The sequence below is a fragment of the Cariama cristata genome, unplaced genomic scaffold (assembly GCF_000690535.1).
Source record: "Cariama cristata isolate BGI_N322 unplaced genomic scaffold, ASM69053v1 scaffold13160, whole genome shotgun sequence".
In the NCBI taxonomy this organism is placed as follows: Eukaryota; Metazoa; Chordata; class Aves; order Cariamiformes; family Cariamidae; genus Cariama; species Cariama cristata.
Window position 1 is genome coordinate 1 of NW_009595419.1, and position 11,136 is coordinate 11,136.

The following is an 11,136-nucleotide window of genomic DNA, read 5'->3' on the forward strand; positions in this document are numbered from 1 at the left end:
CCCGTGGGGGTCGCCTGAGACGCTGGGGAAGGCAGAAAACCCCGAAGCTGCGGGATCTGTGCCCGGCGGAAGGCAACAAAGCTTCGCTGGGAAGAGTGTCTTTTCTAGTTGCTTTTATTGGTGGTTTTTTGTTCTGTTTTGTTTGTTTTTTAAACGCTCTGCTTCCACGAAGAGTTTATATCCAATATATTGTTTTTGAAGAGAGGCCTAAAAATGTCACTGTATTTTTGTTTTTTTCTTTTAAGGCCAATGCTGTATCAGGCCATCTGTTGTATGAGTTAATGGCTTTCCTTATTTTGAGGTGCAGCCAACCAAGTCATCACCCTCTAAAGACTTTGGCTGTGGCCTTTATAAACCATAGTTTATTAACTAACTTTGCTTCGAGGTTTGTGTTTTTTGCTTTTTTTCCTCCTTACTTAAATAATTGCAGTTCAGTACACGGCAGTTTTGCAGACAAAAGGGGCTTTGTCATGTGGAATTGTTTTTATTTGTCATGCAAAGAGGTTGCGCTGACAGAAAGAGCTGAGGGCTCTGGTGGTAATGGCAGGCGTCCATGGGCTGCTGCATCTCGGCTCTGGGCTTGCTTTGGTCCAGCCCCTGCTGAAAAAAAAGAAGCCCAAACTTTCTTGGTTTCTGCTGGGGAAGCAGGCCTGTGTTTCTGTGTGAACTGAATTACTCCAGCATCTGAAAAATAGTAGGTGTTAAGAGAAGATGAATGCTGAAATAGGAAGAGGGTCAGAAAGGGTGTGTAATTGCTTTTGTAGACATGCTAAGGGAGAATGCTTCGTTTTAGCCTTAAAGTGGCATGTCTTTTCTAAACAAAATAACATTTGTTATAGCTTTGACACAGACACTGTACGAGAACAAAATTGCATAATGGTCACGTGTAATCTGGTGACATACAGAGACTTCTTGGCAAAATTATTTAGCTTCTCTTGACTATAACTTAATAAAATTATTTCACATACCTGTTTTTTTGTAGGATTCTGTAATTTTTGGTGCCTAAGACCCCTTATAATTGAAAAACCTTTTTGCTAGGAAAACAGGTTTGGAAATTTTTTTTAATACTTTTGCATGTATTTGTTCTTGCAGCACTATCCATAGTATGTCTACAGTCATTTGTGGTGCTTAAGAATTACAAATAGCCTAGAGAGGAGCGGAACTTACTCTTCCTTGATAAAACCATCTATCTTGTTTCAGCAAACTGAGATGCTTTGTAATTTTTCCGGTGTGAGGGTGCTGCAGAGTCCTTTATCCTCAGATTTCCATGTACTGTGGATTGATTGCCTTGTCTTCTGGTCAGGCAGTGTGACCTGTGGGCCCTGTAGCCATGCTGTGGCAACCCAGTATGGACTGCCCAGGCTGGGTGATGTGAGGCACTGTTGGGTTCACCAGTCCAGTTCTCTCCTGCTACAGGTAACTCTTGTTAAATGTTACTGTTCAAAAAATAAAACCTCAAGTTGGAAGTAGATTTCTTGTCCTCCGGCTTTGCAGTGGAAGCAGTGAAGCTAGTCGCTCTGATGTCTTTTGAATTTCTAGGCTAAGCAAGATGAACTCTTTCAGTCTGCTTTGGGTTTTTTATTTCCTCATTCATGCTGATGACCTTTATCTGAACTACTTTTAGTCTTGCTTTGTCTTTCTAGAAGGTGGGTGAGCGGAATCGTTCCATGTTTCCAGTTGAGGACTTGGTAGATCCAGCTTCAAAGGAACTTACCTGTGTTAGCTGCTTTTATTGTGATTTTCTAAAAGTTGTGGCAACTGGAATTATGTGGGGGAGAAGAAATCTGCCTACCTGTGCCAGGGTTTAGCTGTCACGGGGCTTTTAAGAGCTTGTTCTTTCAGTCCGCGCTTTACGAGGTCTTCAAGGAGGAGTTCTGGCAATGTGCAGTCTACTGAGAAGACTGAGCTTTTAGGGCTGGTGAGACCAGTAAAATGAAGGTGACTGTTCTAAATGACCTTCCAAAGTAAGACTTTAAGGCAGTAGAAATGCACGGTTTTTATTAATAGCTGCCACTTACCTTTTGTGGTCTTTTGTGAAAGATTTTGTCTGTAAATAGGTTGCAGTAAAGCTGCTTTTGGCATTGGATGTCAGGTTGCTTCAAGCTCTATGAATCAAGCAATGGGCTACAAACATGGACATAAAAAATAAATGGCAAAGTGTGCTGTAGTGAAAGTTGTTTTGAGAGCCTAGCAGAGGATGTTTATAGAGTGAGAGATAAATAGTGAACTTCCTGTGATTAAACATTCCCCCCCCCCCCGTTCCCCGTTAACAGCTTTGTTTCCCTAAAGCTGCTGTAATTTGGTCCTTCTAGTAATTTTTATTTGCTGTTCATACAGCAAGATGAATGGACATCGAGTAAAAAAAGTATCAAATGAAGATTATCTTTGCTCTAAAGGACTCTACCCTTTGAGCTCACGCTGCTTATGTGTATTTGTACTTACAACCCTAGGAACTGAAGGTGGAGAAAGCGAATGAGGTAAGGACAACATTCAGCTGTAGCCTGAGGATCAGGGTGTGTGATGGAGCCATCGCTGTTGGCATCAAAGCTGTAGGAAGCAAATGGTAAACTCAAGGAATTGGATGGCAGAGCTGCTAGAAGCAGCTGGTGGCACGAGGCTGGCTAGAGGACAGATATGAATTCTGAATCCATTGTACCAAAGTGATGTTAGAAAGCGGTCATTTACACAAAAAGAGGAGAGACAGATTAGAAGGTAACGGACTACTTCAGATATAGGAGCAGGATGCTCTTTAGGAAGAGCAGCAGGATGGAGAACTCGTCCCTGTGGGATGTGAAGAAAGGGTGACCGATTGTAATCACTGATCAACAGGAAAAAGTGGGTTAGCAAGAGTTAAATCGGATAAGTGATAGGGGAAAACATGTAGGGCTAACCTTATTTGGGAGGGTGGTTGTGTTGCCTTATAGTTAAAGATATTTGTGTATAAGCCTCTAAATAGTACAGTGATTTCGGAGAACTGGCCTTGAGAACTTGACCATAGAAATAACAAGAATCCTTTGTAAACTTCAGATGGCTAACCATAGCAGCTTGATACAAAAAGCACCTGACCTTAAAAGTTGACTTAAAAATTTAACACAGATTAAAAAAAGCTCATTTTGGGTGAAAGGAAGGGACGGCTGATAATATGTTAGGTAGTAGGTGAACTTGAAAAATTCCGACTCTTGTCTCTGATTTCACAAGATCATGTGAGTTTTGAGGGCTCATGAAATGCTGCAGAGCTGATCTAGGTTGTTCTGTGTCCCAGTTTGGTTTCACAACTGCCGTCTGCATTTTGCACTATTTCACAATAGTGTCTAATGAGCAAGAAATGAGCGTGTAGTTTCTTCTTTCATTGACTGTTTAAGTCTTCAACTTCAGAAGGGTATGCTGTCATAATTTTAATCTGAGCTGCACCTTGTGTTGTTCAGTAGTATGTAAGAAATTTTTAACTGGGATAATGACTTTGCTTAAATTGCAATACTTGATTTTAATGCACTCCATCATTAGGCTGTTTTCCTTCACTGATTGGTATTTTGGGCATGTTTTTTGTCCGTTCCCTCTAAGCAAGGGGATGCAACATATATTTCTTTTTGATGCTGCAGTTTCTAAACATGCAATCTTACATTCATATGTTACAAACATCTATTTTAAAGAAAAAATCTGAGCATCTTTAGCAAATGATGGTGTACAACCCTGCAAGTTTTGTTTTACTGTTCTGAATGTGTATGTTCTTGTAGGAAAATCAGTGTTGACAGCACATCCACAGGTTGGGGCTGTCGGAAGCCCTTAGGAATTACATATGTGAAGCAGTATTAAAAAAATGAGTGTGTTTTCTCGGGACTAGATTGTGTAGAGAGATTTCTGGAGGTAAAGCAGACAATCCAGTGATAAAGAATTGTGAGAAAGCTGCACTTAGTCTGCCTTGGCTCTGCAACTTGCACCCATGAAGCTACTTCTGTGCTGCAAATTGTTTTTCGTATAAAGTGAATGATGGTGAGGTGCTGTGGAAAGGGGAATTGTGCATTGTGCCATTGGGAAAATATTAAACTAGAGAGGCTTTTTTTATTCCAGGAGTTAAATATGTGTAACTTGTGGTTTGTTTGGTTTTTTAATCAGTCCACTTCGTCGTGTCAAAGTTGCTTACGTTTCTTCAAGAGTAGATGTAAGTCTTGAGACGCTGACATTTTAAATACTGTCATTGGAACGAACGGTCCTCCCCGCTTGCAGTAAGTGTTGGCAGCGTTTTGTTGAGAAAGCTGTGGTACAGTCAGATACAGTAAAAGATAAATTGTTTTTAACTTCACAGTACTTGATACATCCTCAGAACTTTGCATTTTGTTCCGGTCTTGACTTTTTTATTACATTTGAGCTAATGAACAAAATTAAGCCTTGTTAATTACACACGGTCATAAGGAAGAAAACAAAAACCTGCGTCTGCTGTGCTGAGTCTTGCGTGTGTTATTGAGAGCGCCATACTGAGGTGTGGAAGAAATAAAATAGTTGCTTTGCGTGCTTTCATTTTTAGTCCCGTCATGTGGCGGTTAACATCTGCCATTTTGGCCAGCAAATGTTCCTTTGACTTCTACTTCCGAATGCATAGGTGCGCTTGTCACCAAGTGCTGCTTGTGTAAATGGTATTAGACTGCAACCACTGTTGGCCATCTGAACCAGAACACCAAACGTTTTTTAGTGCCCCGAATTTTAGATTGTGAACTGGCATCCTCTTGCTGAAGACGAGCACTAATGGGTGGTATATGCTGAGGCACCATGTACTGTGTGGTGTTATTTACAGGGCTATGGCGTTATGTAAAAGCAGGGTATTTAAGGTCATTGGAATCAGTGGTATTCCTCCTTTTGGTAGGCAGGGCATCTGTCTTACCGGTATCTGCCTTTAAAGAGGAAAAGCACTTTCGGTCAGCCTGGCACCTAATCAGAAAAGGATTGTAATTTGTTTGGTTGGGATCAGCAGATAATTCCTTTGGTTTCTGCTTTATGGTTGCATGCTAAATAGCAGCGCACAAAGCAATCAGAATAACAGATAAGGCATGTGTGTTGAACTGTATGCATAGGGCTCTTAATAAAGGCAATTTTGCTAGTTTTTGTACTTTCTTTGAGGAAATTTGCATTAAAATGCAAGTGATGCCAAACTTGCAGACTGACTGCTTGGCAGTGGGAGGCAGTGTCCCTCTTGCATGTTGTTGCAGTTGTGTTGATCCGGTTTGCTGCTCAGTGAGATCTATTACACGCAGACGTAGGCAGTAGGACTTAGCTTAGAGAGCAGATGTAATCAGTGAAGCAACCATTCAGTCAGGTTGCAGGTTTCTTCACAGTAGATTCCTAGCCCTTAGTTTTGCAAAATGGAATTTTACTGCAGTATAGGTTTATCGTTACATTACTGAAAGACAAATGTTCTGTGAGAAGGCTAAATTTATATGACTGACCCTAGAAGAAGAAGAAGGGGAGGAAAATAAAAAAGAAGAGGTGATTTAGGTACAATGTTAGTTGGTAAATTCTGTCCAGAATGGGTAGAAAAGCCTGTTTCAGTTAGCAGAGTTCCTTGCAGAGGGGGTGGACCGGAGGCTGTGTATAGATCCTGGTTTGTCTTTTACAACTCCTGTTTCACTGCTTATACTGGAAATTTGTTTAAAACTTGAACTAGATATTTCGGGTGAAGAACCTTTTAAACTGGCTTTGAAGAACAGTGTCTTCTCTTAAAATTTCTAGGGACTCAGGGATTTCTCTCATCTCAGTATTTTATTTTATTGTCCTTAAAACTAGAAGGAAAACTGTTAAGCTTAGTAAGCACTGTACTCTTTGCACTTCGTAGACTTTGTTTCCCCTGAGCCAGCCTTCCTCCTCTTGGAGAGAGGTTTCACAGGCCTGAACTTAGGACAAAGATGAAAAGGGACAAGAAAACATTGTCCTTCTTGTTAATAGGCTTCTGCACAGAAGAGTTTACTCTGAGGACTTTTATCAGTGTCCTTACAGAGACATGAACATGTTTGGATGGATCTGTTTTGGTTTGTGCTCTGTTCCCTGTAACTTTCATTACATGGAGTAGTAGACCGTTTCCTGAGTTTGAGGTTAGGTACAGTTTTGCCACCCCTCCCTCTCTCATGAAACGTGGTGTATTTTTAATAGACTTGGGTTTTGTTTTTTTCCTTTTCAGTGTGCGTTTTAAGAAAGTGCATCTGTGTTTTGCTAATCTCTTTGTTCTTCTTTGATGGTTTTATGCAGAGTAGCTGTGTCAGATTCGTGCAAGTGACTTTGTGGGATGGGACTTTGTCAACCCGAGGTTTGGGAATCTCAGGCAGTCACAGTGCTTTGTACAACAGTTTAGTTATGCCTTATGGCGTAACGCTGAGATTTAGTCTTTTGGAGCAAATTAACTCCTCCTCTATCGAGACACTGAGGAGATTGATGCATGTGTAGATTGTATAGAAATTAATTCCCTTTGAAATGGGGGATGGAGGGAGCCAGTGGTATTTTTGCGCCACTTTAATACTTCTTTCTTTTTAGGCAGTTCCTTGTAGCTGTGATAGATTCATGCAAGGTATCCATAAGTTTTGTACCATTAAAATGTTGGAAAAACTTGTAATTTGAAAGGAAATGTCTCAAGGTTTTCAGTTTATGTATAAACTTCTTTAACTTCCTGCAGTGTTTTTTTTTAATTAAACACTCTGCCTTTTATTAAGAGTATTTCTCTACGTATGTCTGTATATCAGATTATTGTATTTGACTGTGTAGAATGCTTGTGCTTTATTTCTAGTAACCACTGAAGAACAGTCAAAATGAGCTCTTGTTTCAAGAGAGATTTTTGTGTTAACAATATTTAAAGGAGAAATAATAAATAGTGAGTAGCATGTCATACTATAATGTATTAAGCTGCATCTGTCGTGCGTGTTCTGCACAAAACCAAGAAAAGGTTGAGCAGTGTCGGGGTCTTAAAGATTAAAAAACTGTCTGAAAAATGTGTACACCTTGCTGTTTCCTTTCAATGCAAGCACTGAGCTGAAGTACATAGGGGCATAAGATGTTGGTGTCCTTTTTTTGTTTGTTTTGGTTTTGTGTGTCTTAAAACATGTATGCAAATATATAGGTTTCTTGTCTTCTGCCTGTCTACAACTCACCTGTCTAGTGTTGCACTACCACTGGCTTGCCCTTCCAAAATTCAGCACAGCCTAAGAAATCCAGTTAGGTCCACCGTACTCCTGAAGAAACCTCCTGAAATAGTGAGACACAGTGCATGAGCTGCTTGAACGGTCACTTCCTCGGAGAGCACATGGATAGTAGTTTTCCACCACAGTATAAGCCTTTGTTTTGTGGGAACATTAACAGTAAATCCTAGCTCTCTGTTTTTCTGTTTCAGTATGTATGACCAATTGCCCTACTCTGATTGTCATGGTGGGTCTCCCAGCAAGAGGAAAAACCTACATCTCGAAGAAGCTGACACGCTATTTAAATTGGATTGGAGTGCCTACAAAAGGTGATGGATTTACTTTCGTTTACATCAGAAGGACAGGGCAGATGTTAGGTGTTTTATGAATCTAATTCCCAGTAATTTGTTGCCAAGTTTGACTACTTAAAATCCTTCTGCTTTTGTTAACTTATCTTTAAGCAGTAGCATACACAGGCTCTGTTCTGTTTAGATGTTAATTAATCAAATTCTGGTGACTGTTCATTTACCTCCTTGTTCTGCCAGGTGCCTAAATCAATTTTTTGCCTTTGTCCCTCAGCACTTTGGTTCTTCAGCTGTCCTTTTTCTTACTTTTTTTCCATTCCCCTTTCTTTATGCGGGTGAAAGGGAATCTTGTTTACAAGTGCATGGGCAGTCAGCACTTCTGGGATCTTCAGAAGTTCTGACTTCTCCGTCTTCTTTTCTCTGTGAATTTTCTGCAAAGTGTAATTCTCTGTGTAACGGTTTAACTGCATTTGCGGAATGAGTACCAGCTCTGTCTGAATATTAAGAGCCTGAGGAACTGAAGCAGCCACTTGTTATCACTCTCTTAAGGACTTTATATGTGTGCTTTGAGTGGGAAAGGCAGCTCAGAATGGCTGTGCCAAGGACCTAGCTGTCCTATCTCATTCCTGAGCTCCTGTGGTATCTTATGGGCCCAGATCAACAAGTAAACAAAGGCCAAAGTCTATTTGAGGTTCTGAGCAGCCATCTCCCCTGCTGCCTTCTCTGTCTCTGTAGAAGAAAAAGATATTAGTGTTCTGTGATTCTATGTCTGGTGCAGTAATGGTAGCTTTATAGTTATGACTGGCTAATCATTTAAATAACATTAAACATACTAAATTATCCAGCCACAGGTCTACGCTTCAGTATGTTCAGAGATGTATTTCCTAGTAGCTCTTAGAACTCAAGGTGAAGAGTTCTATATTTAAACTGCCTTTCAATTCTAGGGTATAGCTTTTTGAGTGGGTGTTTTCTTAAGCTCTTAGAAACTTGTCTAATATGCTTTATTTAGATGAGATGTAATGGAGGATATGTTATATTGTTTTAGTATATGAGTTTACAGGATTTAAATTATCACCTGAATTTTGACCGTTTTCACCCAGTATAACCCTTCTGATGAGCAGTATTAGATGTTTAGGGACTTCAGTTTTATCCGTTAGACTGTTATTCTGTTCAGCCTAGATAGGTTAGCCTATGTGCAAGCTGATAAAATGTATGTGATAGAATTATGCTTGTATGTTAGATACACATCTAGCATACATTTATCTAGATGTGTACACATCATTGTGTTGAGCATTTTACTATGTGAACTTTAAAAAGCAGGAATCCCGTATTGGACAGCAAGATGTTGTCCACATCTGGCTCATGCTTGGCTGAATATATCCCAAGTACAGTAAAATAGGTAGGGGTGGTCTGCTTCAGTTATAGGAAAAGTTTCATGGGCTCCTACGAGCAGCACATCAGACAATATATGCACTTCGGCTTAATAAAAAATACTTAGAGCATTACTGCCTAATTTTACAGAAATATACAACATAAAGTTACCATATGAGCTTCCATCCTAGGTTGCTGGTTATGGTTTGTCTTTGTTTGAAAGGGTGACTTGGGATTTTCTTGGAAAAACAGAGACCCTTCCTGTTGTTTGTGTCATCAGTGATGCAATTTTACTGAAGTTGAAATCAATTTAAAATACCTCACTGACTGAGGGACTAGGTTGCCTAATGCTTCCAGTTGATTGAGTCTGAATCAATATATGATAAGTATCGAGTAGCTCTAACATCTGCTACCCTTTGGCTCTTAATGTTTTAAAATTAGTGTGTGCTTAATATAGTAAGTGTTCTTATTCTCTGAGGCAGATGGTTAAAATTATGAGGTTATGTAAACCAGAGAAGAGATCAATGCCATCTTTTCATGTAACATACATTAAGCAAGCTGGAAGAGTTCAAGAACAGCGGTGGAGGTAAATAGCCCAGGGTTGATGTTAGTTGAATCATTTCAACCCTCAGTTCTGTGTTTTCTTTTATTCCTTCCAAAATCCTCTGTTGTTTAGAATGTGAAATGGTTAAAAATACAAAGGACTTTTGTCTGGGCTTTTTGAAGGAAATAAGGTCAATTAAATGCCTGAATAGAATTGTGTTGCAGTGTGGGTTTTAGGTACTAAACTTTGGGAAGCTTCTTTGAATAGTTCTGACTGTGTGGTAGTTGTGATACCAGTTAGCTTTTTGAAACACCGCAGGGCTGGGTGCTAATAGTAAGGGCTAAAGATTGTCCCGCTAGATAGCACTTTTTCCTTTGCTCTGCATGACTCTCTTGCATAACTATTCTTTCTTACGAAATTCATTATTTTTAATTTTTAAAGGGCTATTGCTAGACAACAGTGGCCATGTGAATTTCTTGCATCTTCTCTTTTTCTTAAAAGGAACCACCTTTTCACGTAGCCAGTATGGCCAGTGCTCATTAAACCTGTCACAGAATAACCTGGATTGTACTATAATCTGTGTTGCACAGTTGACCACAAAAAATTACATCAACGTTACTGAATTCAAACAAAACTTGACTTTTGGGGGGATAAACAGTATTTATTTCTTTATCCTCTACCTCCAATCCCAACAGCAATCTATATACAGCAGCTGATGGTTGAACTCTTTTATCCTATGCCTTTTTTTCTTAATTACAACTAAGCAATTGTGTCTGTTACTGCTTTTCCTCTTTCCAGAAATGAAGTCTGGAATAGAAATATTTGAGCAGAGTTCTGAAAAAATGTTTCCACAACTTGAATTTTAAATTTTGTTTATCAAAAGCAAGATCGGTTAGTTCTACTCAGAACTCTTCCTTGCTTAAATAAGAGCTGAAAGTTTGGGGATGTGTTATCAGAATGCTGTTTCACTGCACATGTACACAGAAGAAAAAGCTAGATTATTTGTAGTCCTTTGTAGACTACTGAAATAGACTTCCAACCACCCCTGCGAAGGAGAAAAATAGTTTCTTTTTGTTGTTTGGGCAAAATGGCAGAGAGAGGCACAGCAATATGGTCAAGTGACTCCATTGAAGCTACCTACAACCCAAATGTTCTTTTGCCATTTCCATGATGTGTTGTTGTCTTTGTATTTAAAAACACCACCCCACCCCCAAAAAACCCCACAAGAAGTAGTGTGATATGTTGACTTTCCTACATGCTAAATTATTTTATCCGTGCAGGTAGTTTGGTTTCAAAGCTGTCATAACTTTTGTACTTTTTACGTGAATATCATTAGTTCCCACTAATACTGGTTTCTTCTTGGCAGAATTTAATGTTGGTCAGTATCGTCGAGATTTGGTGAAAAAATATAAATCTTTTGAATTCTTCCTGCCTGACAATGAAGAAGGCTTGAAAATCAGGAAGTAAGTTTTGAATGTGTTCGGCTACACAATGCTAATTGTATTAAAATGGTACCCTGTGTAATTTGCTCTTAGAAACTGCTTTAAGTTGCATTTTTGTATGCTCAAGAAGACCCTTAAGAGACTGGAGTATAAAATGACAAGGAAAAGAAGTTCTAGAGAAGGTGGAAAAGTGATTTGTTCAGGCTGCCTGAAATTTGGGGTATGTTTTTCTTAATTGCTTCATCTCAAGCATCAAAAATGCAGAGCCGGTAAATACTTGACTCCTTTTGACCTTTCAGTAGGCTGTGAGTGATAGCATT

General features: G+C 39.5%; 1 protein-coding gene across 2 annotated transcripts in view; it reads left to right on the forward strand.

Annotated features, from left to right (window-relative positions):
- The first annotated feature begins 7,370 nt into the window (after positions 1 to 7,370).
- Positions 7,371 to 11,136, forward strand: part of LOC104163182 (6-phosphofructo-2-kinase/fructose-2,6-bisphosphatase 4) — a 26,139-nt gene continuing 22,373 nt past the window's right edge. For both annotated transcript variants that reach the window (XM_009702104.1, XM_009702096.1), the window contains exons 1-2: positions 7,371 to 7,483; positions 10,741 to 10,837. In XM_009702104.1, the coding sequence (XP_009700406.1) occupies positions 7,372 to 7,483; positions 10,741 to 10,837 (209 nt within the window). In that variant the 5' untranslated portion in view covers position 7,371. The remainder of the gene's footprint in view (positions 7,484 to 10,740; positions 10,838 to 11,136) is intronic.